The sequence below is a fragment of the Zingiber officinale genome, chromosome 2B (assembly GCF_018446385.1).
Source record: "Zingiber officinale cultivar Zhangliang chromosome 2B, Zo_v1.1, whole genome shotgun sequence".
Classification (NCBI taxonomy): domain Eukaryota; kingdom Viridiplantae; phylum Streptophyta; class Magnoliopsida; order Zingiberales; family Zingiberaceae; genus Zingiber; species Zingiber officinale.
Genome location: NC_055989.1, coordinates 40,978,560 through 40,995,712, shown reverse-complemented (window position 1 = coordinate 40,995,712; position 17,153 = coordinate 40,978,560). Strand labels below are relative to the sequence as shown.

The window sequence follows — 17,153 nt, the reverse complement described above, 5'->3', positions numbered from 1 at the left end:
TACAAATAAGGAAAGAGATTAATCTCTTCTCTTAATCTTTTGTAGAAAGCTATAAAAGGAAATTTTTAATTTTTAAACTCTCTTTTAAAATCATGATATCCACATAAGAAATAATTTTAATAAAAATCCTCTTTAATATTCTAGTGGTCGGCCACCTAAGCTTGGGACCCAAGCTTTGGCCGGCCACCTACATGGCTCATCCACTTGGTCTTGGCCGGCCCTAGCTTGGGTTCCAAGCTAGCTTGGCCGGCCCCATTGGGGTAAGAGGTGGGTATAAATCTCTATATACTAGAGGCTACGATAGGGACCGAGAGGAGGAATTGGTTTGGTCTCCGATAAAATTAAATCGCCCCCAACACACAACTTAATTTTATCAATAATAATTCATTCCACTAGAGAACTATTATTGAACTACCGCACCAATCCCAAATTACATTTTGGGCTCCTTCTTATCATGAGTGTGTTAGTCTCCCTGTGTTTAAGATAACAAATGTCCACTAATTAAGTAAGTTACTGACAACTCACTTAATTAATATCTAGCTCCAAGAGTAGTACCACTCAACTTCATCATCATGTCGGACTAAGTCCACCTACAGGGTTTAACATGACAATCCTTATGAGCTCTTCTTGGGGACATTCTCAACCTAGATTACTAGGACACAGTTTCCTTCTATAATCAACAACACACACTATAAGTGATGTCATTTTCCAACTTATCGGGCTTATTGATTCATCGAACTAAATCTCACCCATTGATAAATTAAATAAATAAATATCAAATATATGTGCTTGTTATTATATTAGGATTAAGAGCACACACTTCCATAATAACTGAGGTCTTTGTTCCTTTATAAAGTCAGTATAAAAGAAACGACCTCTAATGGTCCTACTCAATACACTCTTAGTGTACTAGTGTAATTATATAGTTAAGATAAACTAACACCTAATTACACTACGACCTTCCAATGGTTTGTTCCTTTCCATTATGGTCGTGAGCTACTGTTTATAATTTATAAGGTACTGATAACATGATCTTCTGTGTGTGACACCACTCACCATGTTATCTACAATATAAATTAATTGAACAACTACATTTATCACAAATGTAGACATTTGACTAATGTGATTCTTATTTCTAGATAAATGTTTTATACCAAAAGCTAGGCTTTTAGTATACATTCTAACAATTATAACATTCTGCACCGACCGATTGAGGAGATGAAAGCGTCCACGGTATCGTGCTCGTTCAACCAATGGGGCATGGACATCGTTGGGCCTTTCCCTATCGCAATCGGTCAATGAAAGTTTCTACTGGTGGCGGTGGACTACTTCTCAAAGTGGGTAGAGGTCGAGTTGCTTACCAGAATCACCGAGCGGATGGTCACAAATTTATTTGGCAAAACATTATCTGCTGGTTCGGAATCCCGTGCTAACTCGTGTTCGACAATGGGAGGCAGTTCGTCGGTCGGGAGCTCAAAGAATGATGTGAAGGCTATGACATCTAACAATCCTTCACCTTGGTGGCCTACCCCCAAGGCAATGGGCAAGCGAAAGTCGTCAATCGGGAGATCCTCAGAGTCTTGCATGCTTAGCTCGACCACATGGGAGGCAGTTGGGTTGACAAGCTCCCTAGTGTGCTATGGGCTCTCCGCACGACTCCAAAAGAAGCGATCGATGTAACCCCATTCCAGTTGATATACGACGACAAAGCAGTTGTCCCCAAGGAAGTCGGGGTAGAATCTGATCGGGTGCAGTACTACGACGAAGGGAACGCTGAATGAAGGCTGATGGAACTCGACTTGGTAGACGAAGCAAGGGCAAAAGCCACCGTTCGACTAATGGCGTATCGACAGCGAATGAAGCAGAATTACAATCGGCGAGTGATTTCGAGGTCCTTTCAGGTCGGCGACCTCATCTAGAAGAAAGTGAAGCCGGTCGATCACGTCGCCAAGCTCGAGGCACCATGGGCAGGACCATTCAAGGTCATGCAGAAGCTCTGATCGAGCACATGCTATCTGGAGGATAAAGACGGGATACAGCTCGAGAGGCCGTGGAGCGCGAATCATCTTCAACCCTACAGGGCTAGATGAGAGGTGCGCAAGTGAATCCTGTACTTTGTATTTGTTGTGTGTTTGCTGAACGCAGGGCAAAGCTTGAATAAAAAAGTAAAGGCCTCTTCAAGGTCATCTCCATTAACGGTCAAGTGACGACCTTAAATCCGGGTGCGAGCATATATAAATCGTCTAGCGGCGACGTTAAACGCGTGTCTCCATCAACCGTTGAGCGGCGACGTTAAATGCGCGTCTCCAACAATTGTCGAGCGGCAACGTTAAACACGTGTCTCCACCAACTGTCGAGCGGCGTCGTTAAACGCGTGTCTCCATCAACCGTCGAGCGGCGATGTTAAACGTGTGTCTCCTACAACCGTCGAGTGGTGACGTTAAATGTGTATCTCTATCAACGGTCGAGTGACGACCTTAAATCCTCGTCTAAATCAACGGTCGAGTGGCGACCTTAAACGAGAGTCTCCACCAGTGGTTGAGCAGCGACCTTAAATGCAAGTCTCCATCGACGGTCGAGCGGTGACCTTAAATTCGAGTCTTCACCAAATTGTTGAGCGGCGACGTTAAACACGAGCCTACTGCGAATCGTCAAGCGGCGATGTTAAACCCGAGGCTTCATCAAATAGTCAAGCGGCGACGACAAACCCTAGTCTACGCGGGCTGTCGAACAGCTGGCTGTGAATAAAGGTTGCCCCAAAGCCCCTAAATTTGCAGATGAACAGCCCATTCAGGAGAATGTACCAGAATACTTGAAGCTCCACAACTTGGAAAGCAAAACGAAACTAGCAGGCATGCATACAAACTACTGTCGATCGGAGGAGTTATGAGACTTCAATACGATCGAGAGAAGACCAGAAAACAAACAGTAAGAAAAAAAGGCTCAGCCAAATGGCCTGACATGCATTAATACTTCAAAAGTTGGAGGTTACAGGCATGCATTAGTGCTTCAAAAGTCGGAGGTTACAAAGGTTGAGCACGCGGCCTCACTCTAGGTAATCTAGTATGTTGTCGAGCAACGCGGCTATAAGCTTGTCCCGGCTTATGACCTTGCTAGTCACAACGGTCGGCAGGTGGCCCCCCTCGCGAAGCTGATCGATCATCTTTTTGATTGCCTAATCGAATAGTCGAAGGGCCCGATTGGTGAATTTATTGCAGAATGCGTCCAAACGAAGGTAGGCTTGCTTCATAGCTTCAAACCTACTCCCTTCAGCATCCTGGTAAATCCACAACGCCGCGCGACATCCTTGGAGACAATTTGATTGCGGAGGGACTTTTCTTCGACCGAGCGGCTGTTCCGCTCGGCCACCAAAAAATCTTCGGCCTCCTTGAGCTTCTGGGCAAGGCTCCGGGCCTCCTTGTTCTTCAATTCCAGATTATCGATGGCCCGTTGCTTCATGGCAGTGGACTACTCTATCTTCTTGTTGAAGGTGGTGACCTGTTTGTTGAGCCAAGCCAGCATCACCTCCTGATTTGTGGATTTTCTCCGCTCGACTTCTAGAAGTTTATTACTCTTCTCCAGGTCGGCCTTCAGCTTCTCGACCTTAGAGATAGACGACCCTTGGGAGGAGGAGGCATTGCTCGAGACTTTAAGCTTCTTGAACTCATCCTCCAAGAATGTGAGCCTGTGGCACATGGCCAGGCTCTCCACCCTGTACTGCAGGTAAACGGGAAAAGGTTAGAGCCAAACGGAGGTAAGCCATGAATTTACATTAAAAAACTTACTCCGGTGGCCATTTAGATATGACTGTTGGCCAGGGCGCCTAGAGGTAGTATTGCTGCATGGGCTCGTGCATCCTCCCAGACTTCGACGAGCAGCCTCGAGATGATGATCTGGTGCTCAGGGGTCTGGGACTGGGTGCTCGGCTCGCTATAGTCCTCCGTTGGCAAATGGAGGATCACCGTGATAGACCGTCGGCCGCTCGGGGCCGAGTGAGCTGAGGCCTCCCGACCGGAGGCCGGTAGGATGCCAGACCGCTCAACCTTTAGAGGTTTATGTGATGGCGGCATGAAGGCCACGGGCGATGCGGTGACAGCCCCCTGCGATAGCTCGACCAAGGAGGGTGTCCGATCGGACAATGAAGCCTCCACAATTTCTAGGAGCAAAGCCGGAGTCGAAGTTCCGACGCTCTCGGTCGGCTGCGTGCCCAGGGTAGCAGAACACGAAGATGGCTCCTCTTGCGCCTAGTCAGTGGCACGTCAGAGGAGGGCGAGCCTGATGGTTCCTCGACGGGAATAATGGGGCGGTACTGCTCTGCTGGAGGCTGTGAGTCTGGGATGGCTCCTCCGCTCGGTGCATGGCTAGCCTCGCCTTTGCCCACCTCCATGGGCAGCTCCTCACTTCGGCCGAGCGGGTCTTCGTGGGAGCCGACCGGTTGCAGACCTTAGCTCGTCAGCTCTTTAGTAGCCGTCGCCTCGATCGTGGTGTCCGTAAGCTTCTCCTTGCCGGCCATCCGCGCTCGCATCATGACTTGGCTATAGGAGAAAAAAAGAAAAATCAGTTAGCATCAAAGGGAAAGGGTAAAGTAGTTGCATACCTAGGCTGGTCGGGAGCCGGGTGCGGATCGGACTGAGGCTTAAGATGTAGAGGACACCCTCAAACAGTAACTTGTGGATATCGTACTTTTAACCAGCAAGCATCACCGCAACATTCAGATAGTCTGATTGGCTCTTGTAGCTTTTCAGTGGGGGTTGAGGTGTCACTTTGAGCTGCCAGCGGGTCGAGAATTTTGGCCGCTCGGGAAAACGCATGAAAAAGAAGTACTCCCTCCAATGTTTATTGGAAGTTGACATTTTATCAAAAAAACACTAAATCGACCCTAGACTAGAAGAGGAAGGTCCTCGGCTCGGACAGCTTTGGGTAATAAAAATAATGGAAGACCCAAGGGATAAGAGGGATGTCGTGTTGCCGAAACAAGACGATGACGCCGCACAGAAGACGAAAGGAGTTCGACACGAGTTGAGTAAGAGAGATGCGGAAGTATTTACAAACTGCGATAATGAAAGGATGGATATGGAATCGCATACCGGCGGTAAAGTGATCCCTGAACAGATAGATGGTGTCGGTCGGGGGAGCATTTGGTCGATCAGATGAGAAAGACAGAATGATCTCGTGGTGGATGGAATTTCAAAGGCATTTCTAAGGTCCTCAGCGTTGCCCTCATCAAACCTAGACTCCATGGTGGTATACCAGAGTCCAGGGATGGGAGGTGACGGCTGCGAAGAGCTTGCCATCTCGAAATAAAGGAAAAGGGGGGCAGCCGAGAGGCAGAAACACAATCAAAGGAAAAAAAAGTCGTTGGGGGTTTCACCGGAACCAAAAAACGAGTCAACTGCTCAAAAACGAATGTGATGGGGAGATAGCTTACTGGGAAAAAGAGGGGTCATCGGAAAAGGGGGACGGAGGATCGCCAGAGAGCAAAGCACGCGAGATCAACAAGTCGCCAGAAGCACTCGAAGCAACGAAAGTATGGAAGATGCGGCGGCGAGGCGAGTTTATAAACCCCGGGCTCGGCCAACCGAGGTCGTCCAATCTAGGTCACGGAAACCTAGGACGAGATCTCATCGTTGAATTCAAACCGCCAAGCGTCGCAATCAATGCCTGTCACATCAGGTGTGCAACGACGATGGGCATAACACGTGGCATGCTACCATGGGTTGGTAATTAATGCAAGCGTGGGAACCTGTTCTGCCTTAATGAGAGGGGATTTGCATAATTCCCAAGAAATCGGGATGACGTCAACACAACCCGCGCTCGCCGGAGGCATTCCACGAAATTTTTTTAACAAGTGCAAACCTCCGTCAAGGCGATCAGATATAAGAAGCGTACTTATGCCTGTTCAACAAACTTCAGTAAGCCGATCGGCGAGAAATGCCATATCCCTTTTGAAGTCCATACAGCGATGAATGCCGATTGGGAGGGAATCTGCTCACACAAAGGTCCAGTCAGTCGGACTATAACCTCCTCTGACTAGACTTAGAGGGAAGACTTGTGATGTGGTGATTAGGGGGGGCCCCACCCTACCGCCGCCTGGAGGTCAAAATCAAGATGGTCAACGGATGGGCGACCGGGTGGCCGATTGGGCAGGTTACACGCCGATCGGGAGGTTGAGCGCCGATCGGGAGGTTGGGCACAGGGAGTAATCAGACTGACGCTCAAGGGACGTGTAGAAGCCGAGCTGAGCGGCTATCCCGTTTGGCCCGACGATGGACGACACGGACATAGGACTTTCAGCTGAGCGGCTCTCCCGCTCGGCGCGATAGTGGACTTTCAGCCGAGCGGTTGTCCCGCTCGGCGTGGCAGCAGATAACACAGGGATATTAGAATTCTGGCTGAGCGGTCATTCCTCTCGGCCAAGCAACAAACACAGCTAGATATCCTTCGACATCCTTTTGGGAGCTAGTGCCGTTGACAGGCAGCATGGTCAGATAAAGGACCATACGACGGAAGCTTCCACTGTCACTTAAAAGATATGGTCGGCCCGTTAAGGTACTGTGTCAGGGACACTTTGCTGACATGTCTCTTTAGAGAAAGCTTGGGATAGCGTGCTCATTTTAAGAAGCATGCACACACGCTACAGGAGCCCTATATAAAGGGGGGTCCAGGCATCGGTGGAGGTATGCTTTTCTCACGATTTTTACTGTTGCGCTACAGTTCTCTCTGCTTCTTCTTGCTTCGCCGGGGACCCCTTCCCTGACTCGGGACTGACGCTGCTTGTGTTGCACGCGGGATCGAAGTCCACCGGAGGTCAGCAAGAGCACCACATCCCCAGCATCCGTCTCCCCGACTTTCGGGCAGAATCATTTTTTAAAATATAAATAATAATAATAATATTAACCGTGATCAATTTTAAACTGAAATTGCTAAAACGGTAAATGAACCGAACATTCATGAATAAATTTAATATTTGACTTAATAAGAATTTATTTATGTTTGCTTATTACATACAAAATCAATTAAATAAATAAGTTTGAATTATTCATTAAATTAAACATGTATATATATATATATTCAATTTGTTAATATTCATAAATAATATTAGTAAATAAAATTTTTATCAACATATTAAATAAATAAAAAAAATTTCAAAATAAATAATAAATTTATTTTATCAAACTTAATAACCCATAAAAAAAAGTTTAAAGTATAAAATAAGATTAAGATACCATACTCAAATCGGACCAAACTCAATTATTTTATTAATTTAAATAATTATTTTAATAATATATATTCAATTTGTTAATATTCATAAATAATATTCGTAAATAAAATTTTTATCAACATACTAAATAAATAGAAAAAACTTTCAAAATGAATAATAAATTTATTTTATCAAACTTAATAACCCATAAAAAAAAAGTTTAAAGTATAAAATAAGATTAAGATACCAAACTCAAATCGGACCAAACTCAATTATTTTATTAATTTAAATAATTTAATTCATTAAACTCAATTTAATTTAACTTAATTATTTTATTAAATAAATTTAAACGTCATAAAATTGGACTTACCTCGACCGTTTACCTCCTTAGAAATTGCCGAGTTTTGATTGAACCGGTCTGGTCCAGCCCCCCATCCACTTAAGCCAGCTGCACACTCGACCGGGGACAAGAGGGGCCAATGCGTGACAGACAATACGTGAGAAGAATATTTTCAAATTAGAATACTTCAATATTTTCAAATTAGAATACTTCATCTCACATTGAAAACCTACGGCGTTTCGTTGACGTCGACGGCGTGGATGAAAGCTAATCCCTTTTAAATTAGATCGTCTCCGTTCGCAGCCTCCTCGCTTACCCATAATCTTCCCCTTTCCTCCGTCCGGTTGCGCTTCCGTTCCTATCCCCGCGAGATCGATCGCCGCCACGTTTTTGTGAACGATCGCGTTTCCGGTTGCGAAATCATTGCGGATCGATCTTCCTACCGCCTAGTGGCCTCTCCTGACCTCTTCAACCGATCTCAGAATCGCCTTACACGGAAGCCTTCGGCCTCGGAATCGACATCTAGAACTCGTCGCTCTTGGGATCTAAACGTGCGAGCTGTGAGTTCACCGGATCCATCCGGATTAACTCCCCTAAGGTCCCCGGCTCTATGCTCTTCGCCGGATCCAATCTGTTGTTCTTGAATCATAGCGAGGAGAAACCACTAGATCTTATGGCGAGGGAACGCCCACGCGGAGGGCGTGCGTTGGATGGGGAGACGTCTGATGTTGACTCATCGGAGTCGCTGGAGGAGATCTCGGCAGAAGATTTCAAGCAGGAAGGAAGGGCTGGGAGATCTAGGGTTTGGATGGGGTATCCGATGTCGAAGAACTACGGCCCCAGTCTGTATAACTTTGCGTGGGCGCAGGCCGTGCAGAATAAGCCTTTGGGATTAGATTTGAAGCCAATGAGTGCTGGCGATCTCACTGACAACGTCGATGCCAAGGGTAAACCGCAGGAGGAAGCTTATGATGTGATTGTAGAAGATAGTAGCCAGGAGGGTGACGTTGAAATGGAGAAGGAGGAAGGGGAGTTGGAGGAAGGGGAGATTGAGCTTGGGTCAGAGCCGTTGGTGGTTGACGAAACTACTCAGCTGTCTTCAGATATACCTGAAAATGAGCCAGAAAAGAAGGAATCAGATGGAGAAGAGTTGCAAGATATCAGTGAATTTGACAAGCGTATAAGCTTAATCCTGGAAGAGCTAGATACGATTACTGTGGAGGAGGCTGAGACGTAAGTTTGAGCATTTGAGAACTTCAAAAAGAAAGAACTATAATTCCCAACCAGAAAAATTAATTTTTTCCACCATAAAATCTCAAATTTATTGCAAGAACCCTAAATTATCATCATAAAATCTGTTCAACTATTTGGGCTGATCACATGAATCTTTTTTCTCCATTGAACTCTATGCAAGCTGTAAAACTCAATGTCTTCGATATAGCTCAATGGGGCGAAAAATTGATGAGCAAAAAGTTTTGCTTGTTAGAAAGATTTTCATAATATTGCACACTATAACTTACCAACTTTTTGAATGAAAATAGCATTTTATGATGCTATTGGTTTTCTTCTTACTTGTAGATCCTTTGAAGCTGTATGTTTAAGGTTGCGCAAGTCTTTTGAAGACCTGAAGCCGATGTTTACTGGCATAGAGAGTTCAGATACAGTCCTGCTTGTTCTAGTCCAGCAGGCTGTTATGGCAATCCAAACAACTTATTCTGTAAGAACAACTATAATATTTACTATTGATTCTTGTTAAATTTAAATTTTTGGTAGGTTTATAAAATGGTACTGGTATATTGGGAACAGGCACTCAATTCAGTTACAATGCAGAAGAAGGACCAGAACAAGCAACTTCTTTTGAGGTTAGATCCTTCTCAGATGTCTCGAATGTAGTTCACTTTCATTCTTGGTCATTGGGGCTTGTAATTAGTTTTAAACTTGTTGACATTGGTCAGGTTACTGATTCACATAAAGAACCAGTATTCTGTTCTTTTTACTCTAGAACAAGTGAAAGAGGTTTGTATAGTAACTCCATGTTTTCTTATACTTACTATTGAGAGAGTTTAGGTCAATTTTGAAGCATTCTTTTGCTTTAACAGATTGATACTCTGGTTAATTCACTTGTTTTCGAGGATAATAAAAAGGAGAAAGCAGATCTTACTAATGGTCCTGTTGTCTCTCTTCATGGTTCAAATGTTTTGGAGAAAGCCTGTTTGGTTCCAGAAGCACTTGATTTGCCAAAGTTGGTGTTACCTACACGCTCCAAAAATAGGGTAGACTTTAGTCCACTGTTGGATCTTCATGCAGATTACAATGAAGATAGTCTTCCTTCGCCTACGAGAGAGAATCTACCAAAGTTCTCTATACCAAAACCCATTGGTCTTGGAATGGTGCTGCCCGTATCTTCTCAGCCAATAACTGCTAAAAATGGAGGTGAAGATGTTATGTTACATCCATATGTAACTGATGCACTAAAGGCTGTCTCATCCTACCAGCTTAAATTTGGCAGTAATTCTATTTTGTCAACTGATCGGCTTCCAAGCCCAACTCCCTCAGAGGATGGTGGCCAAGGAGATGATTCCACCGAGGAAGTATCCAGTTCTACAGTTTCTTGTAACCCAAGAGCTGTTCATGCGGCAACTCAATTTCAGATGGTCAAATCTAGGAGCAGTGCTCCATGTACAAATAGCTCAATTAGCAACCAATCTCATCCGGTTGAGCAGCTCAACCCCATGTCAAAACCTGCTTTAAAACCTGCATTAAAGAGGAGAGATCCAAGGCTTAAGTTTGTGAACAATGAAGTGAAAAGTATTTCTGATGAGGGAAGAGTTACAGAACCTGATCTACTCAAGAGTGATCCAGTAGGAGTGGCTACAAATAGTAAGAAGCATAAGACAGATGAGTCTGTAGCTAGGGACCATATGATGAAAAAACAAAGACATAAGCTTACAACTTCCAGAGAAATGGAGACGGCATCAGGGAGTGGGTGGTCAGAAGCCAAGAATGTTATCCCTCAACCAAGTTTCAAGATCCAAGTGAATGAAAATTTTCAGGTTGATGTTAGAAAATCAGGAACTGCAGCAGCTGTTCCTGATAAAAAACCAATTTTTGATAATAATTTTGACGAGTTAAGTGGGCTTAGATCAATTCCTAAAAGTAATCCCACTCCCACTATTTCGTTGCCTTCTTTACTAAAAGCTGTAAACCCAACCATTCTTATGCAACTACATCAAATGGAACAGCAGAGGATAGCAGCAGAGAATCAGAAGAAAAATGCTGTTTCAACAAGTGACAGTGCAAATGTTTTGAGTGTTAATGAACTGCCAGGAACAGCTGCTTCAATAAATTCGACTCCACTTAAGTCAAAAGAATCTGGACTTAACCAACCTGGAATATCTCTGATCCCTTCACAGATGGCTTCTTCGGTAAGGCTTTCAATGTCATTTATTTTCTCACATGCCCCCGCTGTTGCTTGTATTGCTATAACCTTTTGTAGTATACTTTTTCTATTGCTTTTATATATTTATACTGCTATCCACTTGTATGAAATTTGTTTGAATTTGTTTTTTGTAGCTTTAAAGTAAATTTTAATTATTCAATGGTTAACTTTCAACTTCAGCAGTTCAATAGTGTTTGGGAAACCTTTGGTCCTCAAATCATAATGCCTTGATATTCATGTTTGCAAAACTTATGCATATAATTTTAGTTTCATTTGCGCATTTGTTATATGAACAAGCAACAATGTTAACTTTATCCTTGCTTACAGAGCACCCAACCTGATGTTGCGAGAATTCGCATGAAACCTCGTGATCCCCGCCGTATTCTCCATGATAGTATGGTTCAGAAGAATGATGGTGTTGTATATCAACAAAGCAAAATAGATGCAGCTGCTTCTGATCCTCAAAGTAGTTTGGTACGTTTGGCTGCTCCTTTGCAGCTAACCAAGAACCTTGCAAATGTTTTGCCGAGTTCCCAAGTAGTTACCACTTCACCAGTGGTTCCACCCTGTAACAACCAGCCAGTTGCAAGTCAAGCCGACCAAGTGATAGTAGAGGCAGCTTCAGGAGAGTTGAATGATTCAGAGACCACCTCTCTTTTGGTTTCTGAAGTAGGCAGCGAGAAAGGTACCAGACAATCAGCCAATCCTTGGGGAGATGTTGACCACTTATTTGATGGCTATAACGATGAGCAAAAGGCAACCATCCAAAAAGAGAGATCAAGGAGGATAGCAGAACAGAATAAAATGTTTGCTGCTAGGAAGCTTTGTCTTGTCCTTGATTTGGACCATACCCTACTTAATTCTGCAAAGGTATTTTATAGAATACCGAACCTTGATCTTTGTACAAATTAGATAATTCTACATAATTTTTCACAAGCAAAATATTTGGATTCTTTCTAGTTTATAGAAGTTGATCTGGCTCACGAAGATATTTTGAGGAGAAAAGAAGAGCAAGATAAAGAGATGTCACAACGACATCTTTTCCGCTTCCAACATATGGGAATGTGGACAAAATTGAGACCAGGCATCTGGAATTTTCTGGAGAAGGTTAGGTCTTGTTTATTTAATGAAAATTTCGTATGTTTATTTTTTGTTTTTTAGAAAATAAGATTCAAAATCTAATAAAAAATGTAAAAGAAATATTTAGTATTGCTATGACATAAGTCCTGAGCATTTGTGTTCTGAAATAAATTCTCTGGCTCTGCCTACAGGCTAGCAACCTCTATGAACTTCATTTATATACCATGGGAAACAAACTCTATGCTACAGAAATGGCAAAGGTGCTAGATCCAACAGGGACATTGTTTGCTGGCCGGGTCATCTCTAAGGGAGATGATGCTGATACTTTTGATGGTGATGAAAGGGTTCCCAAAAGCAAAGATCTAGATGGTGTTTTGGGTATGGAATCAGCAGTGGTGATTATTGATGACTCTGTTAGAGTATGGCCACACAACAAACTCAATTTGATTGTTGTGGAGAGGTATAGGCTTTGTAGGACTGAAATCTTGCACCTAACTCTAATTGTTGTTGAGTTTATTGTTTCCATTCTTTTTTATTGCAGATATACCTACTTTCCTAGTAGTAGGCGCCAATTTGGACTTCTTGGACCTTCTCTTCTTGAGATTGATCACGATGAGAGGCCAGAAGATGGTACACTTGCTTCTTCATTGGCGGTAATGTCACCTTGTCCTCTGGGAGATGCCTACTTTCGAATCCATTTTGATCTCCACATCTGATTCCTTGTTTCTGGCTTTATCAGGTCATTGAGCGTCTTCACCAGAACTTCTTCTCGCACAACTCCTTAAAAGATGTTGACGTCCGTAATATACTTGCAGCCGAGCAACGAAAAATTCTTGCTGGTTGTCGTATAGTTTTTAGTCGGATTTTCCCAGTTGGGGAAGCAAATCCTCATATGCATCCTCTGTGGCAGACAGCTGAACAGTTTGGTGCCGTCTGCACTAACCAAATTGATGAACAGGTTACTCATGTTGTAGCCAATTCTCTTGGAACCGACAAGGTATGACACTCTTCTAGTATCTTATGGCTGATCAGAAAGTACGCTTCTGAACACAACTCTTTCAACTGTGAAGTTAGAACGATATGATTTTTTTAATGCCCCGTTTTGTTCACATCTATTAATGGATCACAGGTGAATTGGGCTCTATCCACAGGAAGATTTGTTGTTCATCCTGGCTGGTGAGAAATGGCTTCCTTGTCAATTGCCAGATACTTTATTGCCTTTTTAGCTAATGTGTTCCTCTGGTGCTAATCCATTTCATAAGTTCATAAATTGAACCGTTTTTCTGTTTTAACAGGGTGGAAGCTTCAGCTCTTCTCTATCGTCGAGTCAGCGAGCATGACTTTGCAGTTAAAACCATGATAGACTCATCATACAAAACTTCAACCCAATTGACTCTTGTCAACTAAATCGTTAAATTGGGTGCTAAAGAAATGGTGAAGGAAGTTACTAATGACACATCTAAATTAACTTTCACCACCCCTAATCCGTCGAAACACAACCAATCAACATGAGAAGCTAAAGCGTTGATTTTGGTAGTATCACCTGTGGACTGCGTGAATGGCGAGAAAGATATAACAAGTGAAAAAAAAAGAACCAGATAGCTTTTAGTTAAAGTCATAAAGAGTGGTATAAGGTGATTTTAGTATAACGAGCAACTAATCACCCAACACGAATGCAAGTTTAACCGTTTCTTACAAGTGCATAGGTGTTGAAAATTTTTAAGTTGCAAGCCAGTGAAAAAGGTTTTCCCTGGATCAGTGGATAAAGGCATCGAGTGGGTTATTTTCAATGTTTGTCTAGTGAGTAATAATACAGGAGAGCATTTCCTTGGACACCATTTCCTTTTCAAGCATTACCAAATTAACGAGCGTGGGCCTCTCTTAAACGTTTTCAAAATGTTTGAACACTATGATGGAGCATGGTTACATAATCTAACAAATCATGATTAAATGGAAAAGAAAGATGTTTTTTTAAGCTATTTTTTTTTTACATCTTATATTAATATTACCAGTGTGACTCCGGTTTCTAGTTTTGCTCGGGCACTCACTATATTCGTTATTTTCACATAATCTCCTAATTTATGATTTAAAGATTTAGTACTTTAGGGTGACAGTTTTATTATAATAAGATAAGAGGTTAATTTTGATGGATAGAGAAAAAAAATTTCTCTACTTTTAGTCACTTGATAGTTACTTATATGTTGATTCCATGATTTATTTATTTTTGTCATATTAAAATCGAACAATTGTATCAAGTCTTGACTTTACCAATTATTGAAGAGTACTTTATCACCCACGGGTGTAATGCAGCGGTAGGAGGAATGACAGTATACTCACGTCTTGATTTCGAGATAGGGTAATATTATGTTCGTTGATATTTTCAGATTTATTTGGTGGACGAATTGGAGGGAAGATTGTCCATGTTTAAGATTAGTCAGATCAAAAGTCTAGATATTTAGATTTTTAAAAAAAGTAATTTATCAATAAGAGCCCTTGATGTGTATAATTTCCTAAGGCTCTGCTATAATTTTGACGAATTATTAAAAAAAATATCTATTTGTTCAAATTTAGAGAAAAATGAGCTAGTTCTTGATTCTTAAAATTTTAAACTTTAGCTTAAAGTTAAACTATTACAAATATATGATTTTTAAAGTCCAAATCGATTTGTAAATTGATTTACAAAAAGTATACAGTTTTAATATTACATATTTGTACCATATTTAGGTTTGAAAATATCAAAAAATGAGCATTTAAAGTATATAGGATCTCATAGCAGATCTTTATCATATGAATCCAGGTGCAAGATGATTTGCAAATCATCATGTGAAATATCATTTTATCTTTTACTGTGATTTATTGAACCGCTTATTTAGCTTTCACAAATATAAATATATAAATCATGCATGATGAATTATATTTTACTAAATAATACACTTATCTTTCAGTACCATTGTTTATCCATATCAATGTCACATGCCCATTAGAGGCACCGAAACCTTTTTTTTTTTAATAATCTAAATATTCAATTCTACCCTCTAATTAATTCTGAAAATAATTAGTCTGATCTTATACTAATTGTTTATTGATCACTAAAAAAATCAAAAAGTATGATGAATTTTGATTGATAATCAGTGTTAAGTTTTTAAAAATTTTCAGGTGTAACATGTTCTGAGTAAGATTTAAATCTCCATTATCTAAGTAGTTTTCCCACCTCTTATCATTCGGCCATAGCCCTGGGGATAAACACATTTAAATTCTAGAAGCATGGGTAGAATTTTATTGGATTTATAGCACTTGTTGCTCTCCCGCTTGATCATCTATCATTTTTCAAATTTGTCTCCTTGAAAACCCTAATATCAACTTCCTTCTTGCTTTTGTTGGCTTTGGTTATTGCTACTGCTTGTCCCCTGTTTCGTCCCAAATATCAACTTCCTTCTTGCTTTTGCTGGCTTTGGTTATTGCTGCTGCTTGTCTCCTTTGATTGGTTTCGTTCCCTTAATATATCTCAACTATTGTTTCCAACGATGATTTTAAACTCTCGTGTGCTTTTACACAGTGTCGCAAGTTCTAGGTTCAAACTCACGCATCTCCAAAGGTAAAGTTTTTTGTGATAAATATGTTGTCGTCATCCTTTCACTCCCCTCTTGCTTCCCCATGCACTGAGTCCTTGCTTCCGAGGCTTCTTTACCATCAATCGTAAGCAAAAAAATAAAAAATAAAAAATAAAAAAATAAAAAATAATAGTGATAAATTTGGAGGTCTCTATTTACGTCCTACTGACCCTCTTTCCATTCCTTTCACATCTTCATCCTCTTCAATCCCTAATTCCTAATGATTTTCTAGCCACTTAGCAATCCATTATAAGATGATCCTATGATTTATCTTCTATTACATAATCTAAAGTAAGACTGTGAAGGGAGCTTAGGATGAACGTAATCATCCTCTAATTCCTTATGACTAGACTTTTTTTAATCATTAGTGACTTTTGACCACAAGTTATTAATGCATTCATGTTCTTCTTTGTATTCCTTTCAACCCCTCATCCACACTATACTCTAATTCCGGTTATGAGTGAGTTCTAGCCAAAAGTAATTATTAGATTTAAACACATCATATTCACTCCAAATCAATACTCATGTTTCCTAAGGACTCTTTTTAAGTGTGACTATGTCCATCAACCTTGGTTTCAAACTCTTTTTTTGGGGTTAGGTGAAAAATTACATATATTTTATGATAAAACATGTAGTGGAAGCGAAAATAATATTCTTAAAAAGATTATGCACATCCCAAAAGGATAAGACCATACATATGGAAGATATAATCATAGATCAAGACAAGTTTAAGAGCAATACCTTTCTTATGAGGTTTATAGGAAAAGGTACCAAATTGCTAGTCTCACAAAACTTGCCGCTATTAGCGTCCATGCCGAATTGCCTTCAAGACGACTTCACAAGCCATAAGTTGGCTCTTCACATGATACTAGCCAAATAAAGGAGACGACAAAAGAGAGAAGAAGCGCTGGCAACACCAAGAGGAACCGATGATAAGAGGGAGGGTCGACCAACAGTTATCGACTACACAAGGGTGAAGCCTATTAGGACACTTTGGGAGCTAGATGGGGGGAGGGGGTGATTAGCTCCAATCGCTTCGTTGAAGATGATTTGAAGTGGAAAATTTGAAGTGATGCTAACAACCTTGATTTTACTTGTTATCCACCTCCTTAAGGAGACTAATCCAAGGGTTCACTCTCCTCATGATCTCATCCACTATGAAATCACTCCTCGAAAATAAACTGGAGGTGAAGAAGCTTTGTACAAGCTCACAACAAGAATACAAGCAAAACAAGTAAGTAAATATACACTATAATGAAAATCTTGTTTGCTTGTGTTGGAGCAATTTTTACTAACGGTCTAACTCAAATTTTGATGAGTATTATTGTGATCTAATGCATTTATCGAGTGTGCAAGGATTGACGGGTCTATGGGGCTTGACACCAGGATGAAATCCAACTAGGTCTGAGGATCCAATAGTTGGTGCGAAGCCCAGATAGGTCAAAGGGCTGACCTAATATTTGGCAGGAAGTCCGGCTGGGT

At 41.5% G+C, this 17,153-nt stretch overlaps 1 protein-coding gene across 1 annotated transcript; it reads left to right on the top strand.

The window, feature by feature from the left end:
- The first annotated feature begins 7,842 nt into the window (after window positions 1-7,842).
- LOC122045607 (RNA polymerase II C-terminal domain phosphatase-like 3) lies at window positions 7,843-13,895 on the top strand. The gene is made up of 12 exons (XM_042605897.1): window positions 7,843-8,774; window positions 9,120-9,258; window positions 9,348-9,403; window positions 9,497-9,557; window positions 9,641-10,966; window positions 11,308-11,850; window positions 11,941-12,087; window positions 12,252-12,520; window positions 12,602-12,713; window positions 12,800-13,057; window positions 13,190-13,236; window positions 13,356-13,895. Exons 1-12 carry the CDS (start codon window positions 8,152-8,154, stop codon window positions 13,465-13,467), a joined length of 3,693 nt encoding a protein of 1,230 aa, XP_042461831.1. The 5' UTR covers window positions 7,843-8,151; the 3' UTR covers window positions 13,468-13,895.
- The last annotated feature ends 3,258 nt before the right edge of the window (window positions 13,896-17,153 follow it).